Below are 20,160 nucleotides of genomic sequence, written 5' to 3'. Positions count from 1 at the left end.
TCAGAGGAGACTGCGTGAATCAGGCCTTCATGGTCGAATTGCTGCAAAGAAACCACTACTAAAGGACACTAAAAGAAGAAGAGACTTGCTTGGGCCAAGAAACACGAGCAATGGACATTAGACCAGTGGAAATCTGTCCTTTGGTCTGATGAGTCCAAATTTGAGATTTTTGGTTCCAACCGCTGTGTGTTTGTGAGACGCGGAGTAGGTGAACGGATGATCTCTGCATGTGTGGTTCCCACCGTGAAGCATGGAGGAGGAGGAGTGAGGGTGTGGGAGTGCATTGCTGGTGAATCGGTCTGTGATTTATTTAGAATTCAAGGCACACTTAACCAGCATGGCTACCACAGCATTCTGCAGCGATACGCCATCCCATCTGGTTTGCGCTTAGTGGGACTATCATTTGTTTTCAACAGGACAATGACCCAAAACACACCTCCAGGCTGTGTAAGGGCTATTTGACCAAGAAGGAGAGTGATGGAGTGCTGCACAATCACCCGACCTCAACCTAATTGAGATGGTTTGGGATGAGTTGGACCGCAGAGTGCCCAGCATATGTGGGAACTCCTTCAAGACTGTTGGAAAAGCATTCCTCATGAAGCTGGTTGAGAGAATGCCCAAGAGTGTGCAAAGCTGTCATCAAGGCAAAGGGTGGCTACTTTGAAGAATCTCAAATATAAAATATATTTTTATTTGTTTAACACTTTTTTGGTTACTAAATGATTCCATATGTGTTATTTCATAGTTTTGATGTCTTCACTATTATTCTACAATGTAGAAAATAGTGACAAATAAAGAAAAACTCTTGAATAAGTAGGTGTGTCCAAACTTTGACTGTGACTGTATGTAAATGTGATATTTCTGTATTTAATTTCTAATACATTTGCAAAAATGTCTAAAAACATGTTTTCACTTTGTCATTATGGGGTATTGTGTGTAGATAGTCGAGGAAAATAATCTATTTTTATCCATTTTGAATTCAGGCTGTAACACAACAAATGTCGATTAAGTCAAGAGGTGTGAATATTTTCTGAAGGCACTGTAAGATTCTGAAGCCACCTGCAACTGGACACTGACATAAGATAGCCTACATTTTTCCCCAAATCGAGAACAAAGACAATATTGCCAAGGGCAGGTTAGTCGAAAAATCTGTGGCAGCATCTTGTATAAAATAACCTGGAGCATCAAATTATCCCGTTACAATCTGCTAGCTAAAACCATATTTGTTGGTTCCCACCAGATAACACAGCCACGAAGCTACAGAAAATAGCTTTTTGGTCTTAATTTAAGGTTGGGCTTAAGCATAAGGTGAGCAGTGTGGTTAAGGTTAGGGTTAAGGTGAGATTTAAAATCTCTTTAAAATCAATTGTAGAAATGGGCGGGGTTTAGCCATAATTATGATTTTGTGGCTGTGTTAACTAGTGACGACACCATATGTTGGTGTGGATTTCAATAGGCTAAATTGTGTTATACCAACATTAGTCTATACATGGTTAAAAATAGGCTATATTATGTTTTAATGTGGTGTGATTTCCATGGCAAAGTAATTTAGATTAATTTCAGGGTCAACCACACACACAGGGCAGGGCACGTCCTCGTTGATAAATTATTCTGAAAACCCATTTGTTATTGCTGCAGCATCCTCTATGCTGAATTACTTTTGCCCGTGGCTTGCTTGCGTTTATGAACATCGCTTCTGAGGCTGCTAACCCATCTGCAGTAGCAGCTATCTAGAGGAGCGATGATGATGATGATGCAGGACCTACGAAATGACTAGGCTACTGTCTTTAAATCAGGAATGGTGTTTACCTTTTGATCACCAAATTGATAGGATGCTGGATCTTATTCGGTTTGACATCAGTGCATTGCTTGATAATCTATTTGTTTAGGCTACATCAGGAGCGTCTGTGGATTATACATCTCTATAGCCTATATTTGACAGGCAGGTGCTTGTTTGGTGCGATGGTTCGGATGATGGAGTCTCAGTGCGAGTATTTCATGTATTTCCCCGCGGTGCCTATCTCCGACCTGTCCGACCCGGCCCGTTACAGAACCCTACCCCGGCGCAGTCACCTCTACCTCGGCGAGACGGTCCGCTTCCTCCTGGTGCTCCGGTGCAGGGACGCGTCCTGCGGAGAGACACCGACAGGGCCGGGGATTGGGACAGTGGAAGGCGGGGGAGGTGTTGCTGGGTTCGGCTCGGAGACCCCAAGTATCCGGGAATGGAGGGAGCTGGCCGGTTCTCTGTGCGCCGTGGCCAGCGTCAGCCCCGGAGAGAGCAGGCACCGGTCGCATCATCACCAAGATTACCAGAGCAGCGGGGACGAGGGCACGGAGGAGGCCGGGGATGAGTACGGGGCTCCGGCTTTGACAAGCAGGGTGGATGCGAGATGCCGGGGGTTCAGGGAATGCAGGCCTCTTCTCATCCACAACACCACGGGGAGTGGGGGACGGGAGTTCCGCAGGGCGCCGTTGCAGGTATGGATATCATTATGGGTTATGGGAATCGTTATGCACTCTAAAAAGTAAAGGTTCCTGGAGGATCCTTTAGGGGTTCTTCAAATTGAAACTGTGGGGGAAGCCCTATAAGTTATTCGAATAACTCCTTTCAATGGATCCTCAAATAACCTTTTGAAGAACCTTTTGGGGTTAATATTTGAACTACTCCCCCCTATTATTATTAGTAGTAGTAATACGCTTAACAATAACAACAATAACACAATAATTTAGTTGTCAGTGTTTATTAGGATTTTAGTGGCAAAGCAGAATAAAAACATCTAAATATAAGGTAAACTCCCAGCAGAGGCCCAAGTCCAATTGGTATATTGATGTGTTGATGTTCTCCGTATCCATAGCCAGAATGATTTTGCAGTGCATGGTGATCGAACAGGTTTCCTGTTATATTCATCAGAGGTGTAGGGAGGGTGAAGTCTGTGAATCCAAAAAATAGCAATTATACAGATGATTAACAAAACATGCACATGACAGTATTCATACCTTGGCATTTGTGATAAATGTGGATGAATACAATTATTTTGATAATGGTTTTCATACACATACCTTGTCCATAATGTAGAGGCCTATGGGATTTTCCTTGAAGAGGTAAGGGAGGAGGATTGTACATGTGATCTGCATAACATACCAATACCAATTGACATACCTTTGTATGCCTCCTTCTCTGTAAACCTGCAGACACAGACACAAAAGTGAGCAGTTCAGTCATCTGCACCCAATACAGCTAGCCTTCAACATATTCTTATAGCCAACATATTATTACCTATTTGTTGATTGATAACCATTGAATTGTATCCATTTTCTGTTTTAGAAAGATTTGCACAAATATGAAAAGATAGATGGTATCATCATAAAACAATATAAATGTAGATCATACAAGGGACAAACCTTACCTTAAATTGTGGAGCTCTTTTTCAGTTAAGTGCCTGCACCTGCTGTCCTTTCAAATTCAAATCCAAATGTTTCAGTTGGGCTGTTAGGTCCTGCAAGAACCCCCACCAACTAATGAGGTTTCTTGATGAACCCCACCTCCTATGGGTTTTAGAGTGTGGGTTATTTGGTATTGTGTGTGTTTGTTGTGTAACTTTGGTGTTCTAGATTTTGCTATGATAATTATTTCAAGGAATCTACTTATGTCTTTCTTTCTTTCTTTCTTTCTTTCTTTCTTTCTTTCTTTCTTTCTTTCTTTCTTTCTTTCTTTCTTTCTTTCTTTCTTTCTTTCTTTCTTTCTTTCTTTCTTTCTTTCTTTCTTTCTTTCTATATGCCCTTCTAAGGGAATTCATCTATATGTCTGCCCCTCTCTGCCTATTCTGCACTAACCCCTTACCTTAGCTATATTTACTCTGACCTGCTCTCACAAGTCACCTCAGAATGCAAACTGACAGGTTGATGCAAACAGTATATATTTTTTCCAGATGGCCTCTCATCTCTATTCTGTAATCCACATCATAACATCAACACCCAGCAGCACCCGCTGACATACTGGGAACTTTCTTATAAGCCCCATATTACAGTGTCAGTATAGAAAACATAGCAATCCTATGAAATTAGTATTTCTAATTCCTAATTCTATGATAGAAACTGACATGACACCATAAGGGGTTGGTTGGTTGGTCAGTCAGTCAGGAGTCTTTCCTACTGGCCTGAGAAGATGTGTGATTTCCATGGGCTAGGTAAAGTCCTTCATTTGAACGAGTATCATAGAGTTGTAGCCAGCTAATAAAGTATCAGCAGCAACATCACAGATCACACTAACTAAATCCACTACTGTACTGTACTGTTGTCTCACAGGCATAGACAATCAGAAAACATCTACAGTATTTGTGTCTGCCTCTGTGTCTTTTGTTGACCTTGCCACAATAGTGTGTGTGAGGAGAACAACAGGGACTCCCTGTGTTGTCTCTTCATGACTGACTGAAGATGGAGAGGCATGTTGTGTAACAATGATCAGTCTCTGTGACTGCAGTAATTAGAGCATGGGTAATATTCACTCTCTCTCTCATCTTTTTCCGTCTCTCCTTTTTTTTCTTTCTTCTGCTCATTTTTTTTGTCTATTTATTTGTCCCTCCTTACTTCCTCCCTCCTCTCACTCTGCTCTCTGTCTCTCTCTCCCTCTTCCTCCCTCTTTTCTCGCCCTCACTCCCCCCTCTTTCTCCTCTAGTCTCCATTGGACGAGCCTGTTGTGTTGACTGATGAGGTCATCTTCCCCCTGACCGTGTCATTGGACAAACTCCCCGTCAACACCCTCAAAGTCAAGGTGAGAGGTCAGACTAATAGTGCACTATATAGGGAATATGCCATTTAGGACACATCCTCAGTGTTCCATTAATGCATTTACAAAACTTCAGTCTTGTGAACAAGGTCTTCACATTTTGCATAAAGAAATTACATTCATACAGTACTCTTGGAAGGCTTGGTTTTAAATCAAGTGTGAACAGTGAACAATGACATCTTTGAGGGGCTCATTATCTGCGTATTGTTTGTGTGTGTGTGTCCAGGTGATGGTGACGGTGTGGAAGAGAGAGGCAGAGAAAGCGGAGGTTCAGGAACATGGCTACCTTAGCATCCTACAGCAGCGAGTCCCCACACACACCTTCAGACAAGACCTTAACACCTTCAAAGCACAGGGTACACACACACCCACACGCTCAAACACACCTTCTTCCATGACTTCAACAACTTCAAAGCACAGGGTACACAAACACACACACACTTGTCAACACAGCATCGCTAACAAAGCCATGCTACTTTCTCTTTGGCCATATTAGATATTGATATGAATCAGTTATCTATGTTTATTGCCTTAATCCATCTCAGATTTAACTCAGCACCCCCTCTCTCCTCTCTCCTCCACAGTGAGCACCACTCTGACAGTGCTACCGCCCCCAACTGTTCGCTGTAAGCAGATGACTGTCTCTGGGAAGCACCTCACCGTGCTCAAAGGTATGAGGGCCAGATGGCCAGTACTGTCACAACTCATTTGAGAGTCAATACTAATGCCACTGACACAATAATTGGATTAGATAGATTAGATGGATGTTACTTAAACTACTGCCTCCTGACCTTATTTCTCTTCTCTCTGGCTCCTATTCCCATTTTAACCGTTTTCTTTCTCCTCTCTCTCTCCCCCCTCTTTCTCAGTATTAAATGAGTGTTCTCAGGAGGAGGTGACTGTGAGGGACGTGAGGATTCTGCCAAACTTCAACGCCTCCTACCTGCCCATGATGCCAGATGGATCTGTGATGCTTGTCGACAACGTGTGGTACGACTGTGTGTGGGTGTGAGAGGGACAAAGGGGGGAGAGAGGGTCTGTATATGTGTGTAACTGTTTTATTTGTGCCTTATCTTGACTGGGAAATGTTAGTACTCTACATTATAAGTTGGTGTCCACACATAGTGTCTTTACTGGTACATCTAACTCTTGTCTTCCTCACATCCGGGATGTTATATTTTGTCTATCCTCTCAGCCACCAGTCAGGAGAGGTTGCCATGGCGTCGTTCTGCAGGATGGAGAGTGTGGCCTGTCGACTACCCAGCATGCTCAGCGCCCTGGAGGAATATGACTTCCTGTTCCAGCTGCAGCTCAGCGACATGCCCCAGGACGACTCCAAAGAGGTGTGTGAGTGTGTGAGAGAGTGAGAGAGAGAAATACATTACTGAGCCCGTCTTCCCCAATTAAGGTGCCACCACCCATCTGTGAATATGTTTTTTTCTGAGTTAAGTTAAAAGCACTATGCAGAAAGCCATTTCCTGGTTGCTAAAATTCTAATAGTTCGCCAAATTTCAGTTTATGTGACAAAACAAGCAAGTATAGTGTAGAGAATCATTGTACCAACTAAACCGCTGTGAAATATATTTTCTATAACCAAAACTATTGTATTTTCAGCTGTCTGAAGCTGGTGTACAAAATCAAATGTAAAATATGCAAAAAAATGAAACTTAAGAACAGGAAGCATTAAAATAGCGCACATAGAACAGAACTACCGCTTCTTATAATTGCTTTCAATGAGAATGACAGAGCTATAACTCACATTTCTATGTGAATTTGGTAGGTTCACACCGAAAAGTTACATATTGCATGCAGCTTTAAGCCACTTTTGTCATTTCAGAGTATGATGTGTCACTACGTCACTGTGTGTTTATTCAGGGTCTTGAAGTTCCTCTTGTAGCAGTGCTTCAGTGGTCAACTCCCAAGATGCCCTTCACCAACTGCATCTACACACACTACAGGTGCCACTGAATTGCATGTTTGTTGCATGTGCACAGTGTCACTTCACTACTCATCTCTGTCTGGCCCACAACTGTTTATGATGTTGCTACCATCCACCCAGAAACTTCAGTTTTCTTAGGTTAGTTTATTAACCCTCCCTCCCTTCCCTTTTCTCTCCTCCATCCATCCCACTCTCCTTCCAGATTGCCCAGTATCCGGTTGGACCGTCCCAGGTTCGTGATGACTGCCAGTAGCCCCAGCACTGTGCAGACCAGGGACCACTTCAGGGTCAGATACACTCTGCTCAACAACCTGCAAGACTTCCTGGCTGTACGTCTGGTCTGGACACCCGAGGGTGAGGGGTGTGTGAGTGGAGGGTCTGGACAGCGAAGGAAGGAAGGTTCCTGGACAAACGTACAATCATTGTGACCAATTAGTTTATTAAGTTGTTTTTGACAATGGTGACAGGCAGCCCTATCTTATTTCTGTGAAGAACAGTTTTCAAACACCTTTCCATTTTCTCAGTTTCTTCTCTCCTTTCTCTACCCTCCTGCCCCATCCCTTTCCCCTCCTTCACCTCCCCCCTCCTCCAGGTCGGGGGCAAAGTGAGGATGCAGCGTTGGGGGCTGTAGTGTGTCACTCCCCCCTCAGTAACCTGGGCCACTGTCGGAAAGGCTGCACTCTCTCTTTCACTGTCGCCTTCCAGATACTCAAGGCAGGACTCTACGAGGTACAATACACACTGGATGGGGATACACTGTGTGTGTGTATGCGCCTATTCGGGTGTGTCTGATGATAAAAAACATTGTATACTGAACAAATATATAAACGCAACATGTTAAGTGCTGGCCCCATGTTTTATGAGCTGAAATAAAAGATCCCAGAAATTTTACATATGCACAAAAAGCTTATTTCTCAAAATTGAAATAAGCTTTTTGTGCATATGGAACATTTCTGGGATCTTTTATTTCAGCTCATGAAACATGGGACCAACACTTTACATGTTGCATATATATAGTACTAATAATCATTATTATTGTCTTATCCTTTCTCCTCTATATCTTTATCTCCTTCTCTAGCTGAGTCAACATATGAAGCTGAAGCTGCAGTTCACGGCGTCTGTCTCCAACCCTCCCCCCGACGCCCGCCCCCTCTCCCGTAAGAATCTAGAGAATCTACAGAGCCTATAGAATGGAATGAAGGACAATATATACACTATGACATGTTAATGAAGGACAACAGGCTATGATACATTAATGCATAATTTTTGGAGACATCTTTGAATATGAGATTTGGGAATGCACACACCCGTCTATATAAGGTCCCACAGTTGACAGTGCATGTCAGAGCAAAAACCAAGCCATGAGGTCGAAGGAATTGTCCGTAGAGCTCCGAGACAGGATTGTGTCGAGGTCCCCAAGAACATAATTCTTAAATGGAAGAAGTTTGGAACCACCAAGACTCTTCCTAGAGCTGGCCGACCGGCCAAACTGAGCAATCGGGGGAGAAGGGCCTTGGTCAGGGAGGTGACCAAGAACCCGATGGTCACTCTGACAGAGTTCTAGAGTTCCTCTGTGGAGATGGGAGAACCTTCCAGAAGGACAACCATCTCTGCAGCACTCCACCAATCAGGCCTTTATGGTAGAGTGGCCAGACGGAAGCCACTCCTCAGTGAAAGGCACATGACAGCCTGCTTGGAGTTTGCCAAAAGGCACCTAAAGACTCTCAGATCATGAGAAACAAGATTCTCTAGTCTGATGAAACTAAGATTCAACTCTTTGGCCTGAATGCCAAGCGTCACGTCTGGAGGAAACCTGGCACCATCCCTACAGTGAAGCATGATGGCGGCAGCATCATGCTGTGGGGGTGTTTTTCAGCGGCAAGGGCTGGGAGACTAGTCAGGATCGAGGCAAAGATTAACAGAGCAAAGTACAGAGAGATCCTTGATGAAAACCTGCTCCAGAGCGCTCAGGACCTCAGACTGGGGCGAAGGTTCATCTTCCAGCAGGACAACGACCCTAAGCAAACAGCCAAGACAACGCAGGAGTGGCTTTGGGACAAGTCTCTGAATGTTCTTGAATGGCCCAGCCAGAGCCCGGACTTGCACCCGATTGAACATCTCTGGAGAGACCTGAAAATAGCTGTGCAGCGACGCTCCCCATCCAACCTGACAGAGCTTGAGAGGATCTGCAGAGAAGAATGGGAGAAACTCCCCAAATACAGGTGTGCCAAGCTTGTAGCGTCATACCCAAGAAGACTCAAGGCTGTAAATGCTGCCAAAGGTGCTTCAACAAAGTACTGAGTAAAGGGTCTGAATACTTATGTAAATGTGATATTTCTGTTTTTCATTTGTTATAAATTAGCAACAATTTCTAAAAACCTATTTTTGCTTTGTCATTATGCGGTATTGTGTGTAAATTGATGAGGGGAAAAAACAATTTAATACATTTTAGAATAAGGCTGTAACCTAACAAAATGTGAAAAAAGTCAAAGGTTCTGAATACTTTCCGAAGGCACTGTATGCTGTTTTTATTAGTAGTAAATGACTAATTCTTTTTTTAACATGAAGTGATGGAAAACAAAGAGCAACTGTATCTATGTGTTTCTAGGTAAGAACAGTCCATCCAGCCCTGCAGTCAGAGACCTACTGGATAGACACCAGGCCAGTCTGGGACGATCACAGAGCTTCTCTCATCAACAACCGTCGCGCTCTCACATCATGAGGTAAGTAGGGAGGATACACACACTCACACACACAGTCATTATGTGTCCTCTGTACACTGATTAATTGTATCACATGCATCTTTAAGCTCAGACTGGTGTGTCTGTGTTTCAGGACGGGCAGTGCGATGGAAAGGCGAGCCATCACCCCCCCGGTGGGCTCTCCTGTAGGTCGGCCCCTCTACCTGCCCCCCCAGGAGAAAGCTGTGCTGTCATTGGACAAGATCGCCAAGAGGGAGTGCAAAGTCCTGGTGCTGGACCCAATCAGCTAGGAGAGGGAGAGGGAGAAGGAGAGGGAGGGAGATAAGAGGGAAGGGAAGGGAAAGGAAGATACAAGATGTGGGGTGAGGGAGGATAGGGTGGAGAGAGAATAAGAGATAGATAAGATGAATGGAGGGAGAGGAGCATTGATAATGGGAGAGGAGAAAAAGAGAGAGAAAGATGCAGATAGAGAGAAATGAGTGTGAAGATGAGGGCCTAAGGTCTAAACTGAGGATGAGGCAGAAGCCACAGTATTATCTAAACGTAACTGATTTGATCTCTAACACTCATGCTGCTACTGATGTGTGAACCATGGAAGTAGTTTATTCTATTTCTATGGTCAGAACAACAAGCCTGTTGGGATGTGAAGAGAACCCATGTGAAACTCTTCTGTGAGGTCACAGTGTTCAGTTTGACGACATTAGAAAACACTGTCCTCTCTTTGGGTCGATGGAAAAACAACACGCGACCATTTGTCATTTAGCCTTTCTTTATGGTAAGTGCTATCCGGAATCCTTGGGACACCCTACCTAAACCCTAACCCCCACCCTTACCATAAACCTAACCCTTACCTAACCCTAATCTTAACTCTCACCTTAACCGTTTAAAATTTAAACTTCAATGGGGTGACGTCAGAGTTGGGATGTCCCAAGGATCCCGTTTTGAGTTTTCTCTTGATTTATTCCTACATAGATAGAACTATCCCTTTTAAGGAGAAAGGAGAAATACTACTATAAAGTATTATCTCTACAAATACTGTATGTCATACTTTGCTAAATGCTGCCATAGTTATGCAAGATATACAGAACATTATTGCGCTGTACAAACCTTGCTGTCCATGATGCCTTTTTACAGTGTTTAGCTCTATTTATGTATTTATTATTCTGACCTCTTCCTCTGTCCTCCCCTCTCTTGGCTCAGTGTCAGTATAGTAATAACAGCAATGTTATACTTTTTAAGTTGCTGCTTGTGAAAGCATGTTTTGATTGTTTTAAAGACTTTTGACAGTTTAAAATGCTCAGGCACTTTAATTGAAGTCGTTTTACAGTGAATCAATGCTGCTCCCTGTCGTCGAAACTCTGTGGGATGCATCTCAATAGTATTAGGGGGTGTGCGCTCATCTCCTTTCCTCCATCTAAGTACACTGACGTTAAGAAACTAGAAAGGTGGAAGCTAAGTCCTAGTCCGCCTCTCGCTCAGCAAAGATGGAGGAGAAAAGGAGACGATAATAGGAGAGAAGGCCACTATAGACCATTGAGATGCAACCAGTATTATTGTTCGCTGCTGTTGTTGTTGTTTCCTGGTTTACATTAGGAGAGGAGAGTGAACTACCTGATCACTGTGTATCGCTGCATCTCATCAAGATCATTAAGCCCCATCAGCAGCACTACACTGTGTTATTTTAAACTGATGAGAATGTGTAGTGCCTTCAAACTCAACTCTGGACCTCGAAGCCAGTTCCACTGCATTTTTTTCATTGTTCCCCTCTAATCAGGGACTGATTTAGACCTGGAACACCAGGCGTGTGCAATTAATTATCAGGTAGAACAGAAAAACAACAGGCTCTGGACCTCGTAAAGTAAGAGTTGAATACCCCTGGTGTAGTGTATAGGCCAGGGGTGTCAAACTCACTCCATGGAGGGCCTAGTGTCTGCTGGTTTTTGGTTTTTCTTTCAATTAAGCCCTAGACAACCAGGTGAGGGGAGTTCCTTACTAATTAGTGACCTTAATTAATCAATGAAGTATAAGTGAGGAGCGAAAACCCGCAGAAACTCGGCCCTCCGTGGAATGAGTTTGACACGTGGTATATGCTATACAATAGTGCAGGGGTATTCAACTCTTACCCAATGAGGTCCAGAGCCTGCTGGTTTTCTGTTCTACCTAATTGCACACACCTGGTGTCCCAGTTCTAAACCGGTCCCTGATTAGAGGGTAACAATGAAAAAATGAAGTGGAACTAGCTTCGAGGTCCAGAGAGTTTGAGGGCAATAGTGTATTGAGAACTAAAGAGTGAAGTCTTAAAAATTACTATGTAAAAAGACACTAACACCATCAAAGCGTGAAAGCAGTTATGTTTCAGTGTTTAAAAACATTTTTGAAATCATGATTATTATAAACGGAAGAAACATTGTGGTTGATAGAGAGTAAAATCATTATGCTTGTGTGTGCATGTGGCTGTAAGTGTGTGTGTCTGTCTGTCTGTGTGCATGCATGCGTGTCTGTCTACGTGAGTGTGTATTCGCAGCAGCTCAGATGGCCACACTGCTCTCAATGTGGTCGGGAGACATGTACTCATAGGGCAGCTCCAGCTTCTTGTCCCTGTCTGTGATGTCATCAGAAATGGCTTACTCGGCCTGCACCTTCTCCACCAGCCTGCGAGGGGCGACACTTCTGAACACAGCCTCACGGTACTGACACAGAGGCACCTAGGAGAGGAAAGAGGGGATGGATGTAAAAGACAATATTTTAGTGGATAAGAGACAAGATATGTGTGTGGATTGTACATAGTCGGCAGACGGCTGGGACATCAGTCATCAGAAACTGTGTGTCTTACGTAGTCTGCAGCGGGCTGGGACAATAGGGACAGAGTGATGAGGAGGTTGCAGGTGGAGTCAACGTGACTGGGGAGGGGGGAGCGTCATGGAGGATGGGCAGTTGGGCATCCACAGGTCAATATCTACCTGGAGGGACCATGGGCAGTTGGGCATCCACAGGTCAATATCTACCTGGAGGGACCATGGGCAGTTGGGCATCCACAGGTCAATATCTACCTGGAGGGACCATGGGCAGTTGGGCATCCACAGGTCAATATCTACCTGGAGGGAACAAGCGCACTACTTTTATAGAGCACTACTTTTGACCAGAGCTCATATGTGTCTCAACTAAGTGAAGATTTGGCCATAAGTACTGTATTGATTGATGGATACAGTTTATTGGTTAATCATGTTGATGGATTGATTACCTGAGTGAAGTTGACGGCAGAGCAGCTGTATATCACCATGGTAACAAACTGACAAGAGTTCTGGTTTGGTTTGGAATTACTGTGGGCAACCTGAAGAAACTGAGAGGGGTGAAAAGGTATTCAGTCAGTTATATACTGAACAAAAATATAAACGCAACAGGTGAAGTGTTGGTCCCATGTTTCATGAGCTGAAATAAAAGATCCCAGAAATGTTCCATAAGCACAAAAAGCTTATTTCTCTCAAATTGTGTGCACAAATGTGTTTACATCCCTGTTAGTGAGCATTTCTCTATTGTCAAGATAATACATCCACTTGACAGGTGTGGCATATCAAGAAGCTGATTAAACAGCATGGTCATTACACAGGTGCACCTTGCGCTGGGGGAAATAAAAGGCCACTCTAAAATGTGCAGTTTTGTCATACAGTTTTGTCACACAACACAATGCCACAGGATCTCCACATCCGGTTTCTTCACCTGCAGGATTGTCTGAGACCAGTCACCTGGACAGCTGATGAAACTGGGGGTTTGCACAACCGAATAATTTCTGCACAAACTGTCAGAAACTGTCTCAGGGAAGCTCATCTGTGTGCTCGTCGTCCTCACGAGGGTCTTGACCTGACTGCAGTTCGGTGTCGTAACCGACTTCAGTGGGCAAATGCTCACCTTCGATGTATAAGTGTGCTCTTCACGGATGTACTGGGCAGATGGGCAGATGGCAGACAGTGGGTATGGCGTCATGTAGATGAGCAGTTTGGTGATGTCAATGTTGTGAACAGAGTGCCCCATGGTGGCGGTGGGGTTATGGTATGGGCAGGCATAAGCTACGGACAACAAACACATTGTTTTATGGCAGAATTAGGCTATGTGAGGTTTTATGTGTTGTTGGAGGTGCGTCTTGGTCAGCTTTGCTTTATCTTGGCCAGGTCGCAGTTGTAAATGAGAACTTGTTCTCAACTGGCTTACCTGGTTAAATAAAGGTTAAATAAAAAAATTAAAATGTTGGATACGATATAGCTTCAAAAATAATATCCAGGTATGTAACTATAGATTTTATTCCCCATCACTACAATATAACGTTGTGGATAAAGTTTGGAATGAAAAATCGAGATTTGGTTGTAAAAAATAAAAATAATCCTTTAACAAAACAACCATTTTACAATATCCATATTTCAAGATCAAAATAATTTCCATATGAACACTTTTATAAATCATTCTAAGTTAATTTAACTTCTCTCCAACTTGTCTCATTGAGTCAGAACAAAGTTTTGGAAAACTCAAAATGAGAATTGCATGCGACAAGGCTGTGGAACAAGTTATTAAATATTTTTGAGTTCGGCTCCATTTTCTTTTACAGTGTATATTGAAGATATAAAACTGTGTCAATTGTCATTCATAGTGATGCCACTCCTACATTTCAAATCATGAATCCAAATACAGCACAGTGGATGACAAACTCTATAACAACAAAGGAAAGAGGAGAATTCAATGGCGTTTCTAAACCAACCCGGATGTACTATAATTCCGGCCACTGGTTGGTTTTGTGGCGCTAGTCTGATTTCCCCACAGGGGATGCTGTAAACAGGAAGAGCCCATCAATCACCCTCCGTTCACTGAGATAGTAAGCTAAAGTTAGCTAGTGAGTCACAGAAATGTACGTTCAGCCTGTTAATTACTTCAGTCCAATTGGACTTGTCTTACTTAATCAGCATGGCTTAACATACTTTCTTTCTTTTTTAACCTCGATATTCTTGCTGGATAGAGACTTTGATAGCTAACATGCTGGCGCTGCTAGCTAGCTAATGCTAACGACGCTAGCTAACCGCTATGTGGATGCCTCCATCTAGTTCCCAAGAGCAGCAGACCGGTAAGTCAACTTTGCTTTCGAACGTTGTAATCATCTGTAAAGTTGTTTTGCATGCAATTATACTAGCTAGCTAGCAAGATCGATATTGTGTTTAAACGCCTGTTAATGTCATTGGTTGTTTCTTTGGAGCTAGCTAGCTAAGCTATCACTAGCTAGCTAGGTGGTTAATGTGGTGTACAGTAGGCTAGTAACGTTACCGTTACAGTGTTACTGAACTACAGCAATATAGCCTTGTCTCTAATAGTTGGTTTAAATGGGATGCATTAGGCTACAGTACAACATTACTAAGTGATAACAACGTAGCCTTGTCACTAGTTAGTTGATGGGGTGGGGTACAGTAGGCTACAATACAGTAACAATAGCCTTCCTACTGTTCTGTTATTCGTTGGGTCTGGAAATGGTTAAATTAGCTAATATTATAGAAATATCACACACTCATGCAGCTGTGGGGGTGTCACGTTGTCTTTATCCATACCATAGCTGCTGCTATAAATATGCCTTTTACCTGAGAGCTCTGTCCTCTTTGCCAGGTCTCCCTTGACAAAATGATGTTATTTTTGACATGGTAAAATAAGCTAACGGTTGTGTGCACTCTCACTAGATAGAATTGTGATTTTCAAAATAGATATATACAGTATATCATCAGCAATTCTCAATCAGATGACATACACAGCTAACCCAAATTGAATTTAATTCATTCATAAATGTGGACACTAATTATTGTTAATATTCAAATTCTCTAGGCCCTCCATTCCCAAACCTGAAGCCCCCTGTCCCAAGCAGGAAAGACCAGGAAAAAGTGTTGGCTTAAGTTACAACTTCCTATTGAGGAAATGTAAGATAACTCAATGTCATATTTAGAGTTACTGACATGAATAGAAGCAAATACGAGCAATCTATCAAATGTATTTTATAAAGCCCCTTTTACATCAGCAGTTGTCACAAAGTGCTTATACAGATACAGTGGGGGGAAAAAAGTATTTAGTCAGCCACCAATTGTGCAAGTTCTCCCACTTAAAAAGATGAGAGAGGCCTGTAATTTTCTTCATAGGTACACGTCAACTATGACAGACAAAATGAGGAAAGAAAATCACATTGTAGGATTTTTAATGAATTTATTTGCAAATTATGGTGGAAAATAAGTATTTGGTCAATAACAAAAGTTTCTCAATACTTTGTTATATACCCTTTGTTGGCAATGACACAGGTCAAACGTTTTCTGTAAGTCTTCACAAGGTTTTCACACCCTGTTGCTGGTATTTTGTCCCATTCCTCCATGCAGATCTCCTCTAGAGCAGTGATGTTTTGGGGCTGTCGCTGGGCAACACAGACTTTCAACTCCCTCCAAAGATTTTCTATGGGGTTGAGATCTGGAGACTGGCTAGGCCACTCCAGGACCTTGAAATGCTTCTTACGAAGCCACTCCTTCGTTGCCCGGGCGGTGTGTTTGGGATCATTGTCATGCTGAAAGACCCAGCCACGTTTCATCTTCAATGCCCTTGCTGATGGAAGGAGGTTTTCACTCAAAATCTCACGATACATGGCCCCATTCATTCTTTCCTTTACACGGATCAGTCGTCCTGGTCCCTTTGCAGAAAAAACAGCCCCAAAGCATGATGTTTCCACCCCCAGGCTTCACAGTAGGTATGGTGTTCTTTGGATGCAACTCAGCATTCTTTGTCCTCCAAACACGACGAGTTGAGTTTTTACCAAAAAGGTATATTTTGTTTCATCTGACCATATGACATTCTCCCAATCCTCTTCTGGATCATCCAAATGCACTCTAGCAAACTTCAGACGGGCCTGGACATGTACTGGCTTAAGCAGGGGGACACGTCTCGCACTGCAGGATTTGAGTCCCTGGCGGCGTAGTGTGTTACTGATGGTAGGCTTTGTTACTTTGATCCCAGCTCTCTGCAGGTCATTCACTAGGTCCCCCTGTGTGGTTCTTGTGATCATTTTGACCCCACGGGGTGAGATCTTGCGTGGAGCCCCAGATCGAGGGAGATTATCAGTGGTCTTGTATGTCTTCCATTTCCTAATAATTGCTCCCACAGTTGATTTCTTCAAACCAAGCTGCTTACCTATTGCATATTCAGTCTTCCCAGCCTGGTGCAGGTCTACAATTTTGTTTCTGGTGTCCTTTGACAGCTCTTTGGTCTTGGCCATAGTGGAGTTTGGAGTGTGACTGTTTGAGGTTGTGGACAGGTGTCTTTTATACTGATAACAAGTTCAAACAGGTGCCAATAATACAGGTAACGAGTGGAGGACAGAGGAGCCTCTTAAAGAAGAAGTTACAGGTCTGTGAGAGCCAGAAATCTTGCTTGTTTGTAGGTGACCAAATACTTATTTTCCACCATAATTTGCAAATAAATTCATAAAAATCCTACAATGTGATTTTCTGGATTTTTTTTCTCTCCATTTGTCTGTCATAGTTGACGTGTACCTATGATGAAAATGACAGGCCTCTCTCATATTTTTAAGTGGGAGAACTTGCACAATTGGTGGCTGACTAAATACTTTTTCCCCCCACTGTCCTCAGCCTAAAACCCCAAAGAGCAAGCAATGCAGACGTAGAAGCACAGTAGCTAGGAAAAAGTCCTGAGAAAGGCAGAAACCTAGAGAGGAACCAGGCTCTGAGGGGTGGCCAGTCCTCTTCTGGCTGTGCTGGTGCAGATTATAAAAGAGTACAGCCATTTAGGCCAGATCGTTCTTCAAGACGTTTAAATGTTCATAAATGACCAGCAGTGTCAAATAATAATCACAGTGGTTATAGAGGGTGCAATAATAGTTCAGCACCTCAGGAGTAAATGCCAGTTGGCTCTTCATAGCTGAGTATTTTGAGGTTGAGACAGTAGGTCCGTTAGAGAGAGAGACAGGATCAAACAGCAGTTCTGGGACAAGGTAGCACCTCCGGTGAGCCCTGAGCAGATCAGGGTTCCATAGCCGCAGACAGAAACAGCAGAGACTGGATCAGCAGCACGACCAGGTGGACTGGGGACAGGGCCAGGTAGTCCTGAGGCATGGTCCTAGAGCTCATGTCCTGCATCCTTTATTTCTTGAGTGTAGACTAAGCCCCAGAGGTTTTGTAACTTCACATAATTTAGCCTACTTGTCAATCCAGATCTGAATATTTTATATCCTTTTTACTGTACACTGTTGATAGTAATTTTTTCCAAAGCTAATCACTGAATGTTCACTTAAGGATGTGGTCAGGTTGAAAATGAAGTACGCTGCATGGTTGCCTGATACACAAACTTAATTCATTTTTTGTATTGTATTTATTATGGATCCCCATTAGCTGCTGCCAAGGCAGCAGCTTCTCTTCCTCGGGTAAAGCAAAATTAAGGCAGTTATACAATTTTTAAAACATTACAATACATTCACAACACATTAAGTGTGTGCCCTCAGGCCATTAATCTACTACCACATATCTACAACACAAAATCCATGTGTACGTGTGTGTACAGTGCGTATGTTATTGTGTGTATGCATGTGCCTGTGTTTGTGTCTTTTCACAGTCCCCGCTGTTCCATAAGGTGTATTTGTATCTATTTCTTAAATCTAATTTTAATGCTTGCATGAGTTACTTGATGTGGAATGGAGTTCCATTTAGTCATGACTCTATGTACTACTGTGCACCTCCCATAGTCTGTTCTGTTTAGGTTAGTGTGTAGTCAAGGCTTTGTCATTAAAATAATATTGTGCCTATCTTTCAGATCTGCCAACCAGGCTCGGTGGGTGACAGGTAACCGTGTTTCCACTAAGCTGTTCCAGGCCTGGAGTGGCACGCTGAAGCTTCCAGAGGCTAGTAGTGTGAGGTGGTGCAGGTAATTATCACACACATGTATACACACTCACTCACTCTGTTTTGTTGTATAATTATTTTCACTTAAGAAAACTGTTCCTCTCGCCTTTAGATCTGACACCCCTATTAGCTCAACCACAGCCCTCACAGCTGCATTCGTCTGCCCCTGCTACACCGGCTGCGACAGGTGATACAGGTAATTATCACATACATGTATACACACATGCATACTCTCCCTCACTTGTGGCTCTATTCAATCACATCCGCTTTAGCCGACATCCACATAGCGGTTGTTTTGGCTGTGTGTGAGGTGGAACTGTGTTAGAGCTGTCAAATCCACAACCGGCTTCTGGCATTATACTTAAAGCTGACATTGCCATTGGCTGCACGGAGTCGCATTAAACTAAATCTCATGCAGCCCTGTTTACAAGTTTGAAAACATGAACGTGAGATGTAATCTACACCTGGATTAGGCTGATAGAAGTCCTCATTATTTTGTTTAATGATGTTGAATTTGAGCGTCATTATTCTATATAGCCTACACTTTCTCGTTCTGAACTTGTAATGCGAGTAGGACGGTGTAGTTGCGTGACATTGATCAAGAGCAGCTGCTTACCGATTTGACAGATCCAATGTAGTAACACCTCAGACACCTCCAAAACATCAGCTATGCGGGTGACGGCTATCGCCGGTTAACGCTTGATCTGATTGAATCTAGGCCTTACACTCATTCAGTCTGTTTAGTTGTATGATTATTGTGAGTTAAGAAAATTGTGCCTCTCTCTTTTAGATCTGCGACCCCCAGCAGTTCAGCTGCAGTCACAGCAGTCCTCTGCTGTGGTATTTAATTTACCGGCTGCACCAGTTCCTACTACACTGGCCATGAAGGGAGACACTTTTGAGGATTCCCAGTTGGATACAGGTAATTCAGAATTATATTGAATATGCTCACTCACACCAACAGATATGCACACATACATGTTGTTGAGCTGTATACTTACTGTCACTTTGTGCATCTCTCTTTCAGATCTGCCATGCACTCCAGCACTGCCTGACATCCTCACCCAGAAGTGCATACACTGGGCCTATCAAGACTGACAAAGCAGAGATGGGTGGCTGACACAGAAAAATAAAACACAACATGCACACACTCTCTCTCTCTGTCACACACATTATCCCCAGTGTAAATAAGTTGTAATTACTTGTTTATTTTATGTATACTCCATTTTATTTGAGGATTGGAGATATCTATGCCTACATATCCATTATCAATATCTACATAATTACTCTAAATATCTATCAAATTGTGATTGATAATATTGTAAAAGACTTTTGCTTAATGTGTACAGTTTGAGGAAATTCTGTGTGCTTTTTTCTTGAGTTGAAAAACATGCCTCCCTCTCACACACACATTAGACCCAATGTAAACACATTGTTTCTTTTATGGATGTTCCATGTTAATTGAGGATTGTGTGCAATAAAGTACATTCACAGTTAAAGCAACAGTTTGGTTTATTGGATATTTCTTTGATTAAAATGAATGACCAAAAGGAAGTCAGCAGACCTGCAACCCTATGAGAGGCTGTGCAGATTTTGTCTTCTGGAGCTGAAACAGGGCCCCAACAGCCCTCGTGTACAGGGTTCCCAGGAGTGGCAGGCAAATATCTTTATTGTTCTGCAAAAGTATTTTTCATGTACCAAGGCCAATCCCTGGCTATCCATCCACATTGCTCAAGCCAAAGTTTGTTCTCCACAATGAATATAATTTATGTAGCGATTAAAATTCAGGGTGAGTCATCAGGCAACCAAGGCCAAGGA

General features: G+C 43.0%; 1 protein-coding gene and 1 long non-coding RNA gene across 5 annotated transcripts; both read left to right on the top strand.

The window, feature by feature from the left end:
- Positions 1–1,479: 1,479 nt before the first annotated feature.
- Positions 1,480–11,196, top strand: LOC121531866 (trafficking protein particle complex subunit 14-like). Its single transcript, XM_041837388.2, has 12 exons — positions 1,480–2,478; positions 4,676–4,771; positions 5,013–5,142; positions 5,371–5,457; positions 5,656–5,776; positions 5,982–6,129; positions 6,662–6,744; positions 6,928–7,079; positions 7,318–7,454; positions 7,804–7,882; positions 9,334–9,448; positions 9,561–11,196. Exons 1-12 carry the CDS (start codon positions 1,963–1,965, stop codon positions 9,715–9,717), a joined length of 1,821 nt encoding a protein of 606 aa, XP_041693322.1. The 5' UTR covers positions 1,480–1,962; the 3' UTR covers positions 9,718–11,196.
- A 3,048-nt stretch (positions 11,197–14,244) lies between these two features.
- Positions 14,245–19,843, top strand: LOC121531868. Of its 4 annotated transcripts, none has more exons than XR_005994204.2 (7): positions 14,245–14,288; positions 14,430–14,534; positions 15,278–15,369; positions 18,254–18,364; positions 18,455–18,538; positions 19,133–19,264; positions 19,370–19,843. It is a non-coding gene; the product is annotated as an uncharacterized LOC121531868 (long non-coding RNA). The 4 variants fall into 4 exon arrangements; XR_006661997.1 differs by adding an exon at positions 17,836–17,867 and having other exon boundaries at positions 14,258–14,534; XR_005994202.2 differs by having other exon boundaries at positions 14,258–14,534.
- The last annotated feature ends 317 nt before the right edge of the window (positions 19,844–20,160 follow it).

The sequence above is a fragment of the Coregonus clupeaformis genome, chromosome 19 (genome assembly GCF_020615455.1).
Source record: "Coregonus clupeaformis isolate EN_2021a chromosome 19, ASM2061545v1, whole genome shotgun sequence".
NCBI lineage: Eukaryota > Metazoa > Chordata > Actinopteri > Salmoniformes > Salmonidae > Coregonus > Coregonus clupeaformis.
This window is presented reverse-complemented; position numbering and strand designations above follow the sequence as displayed.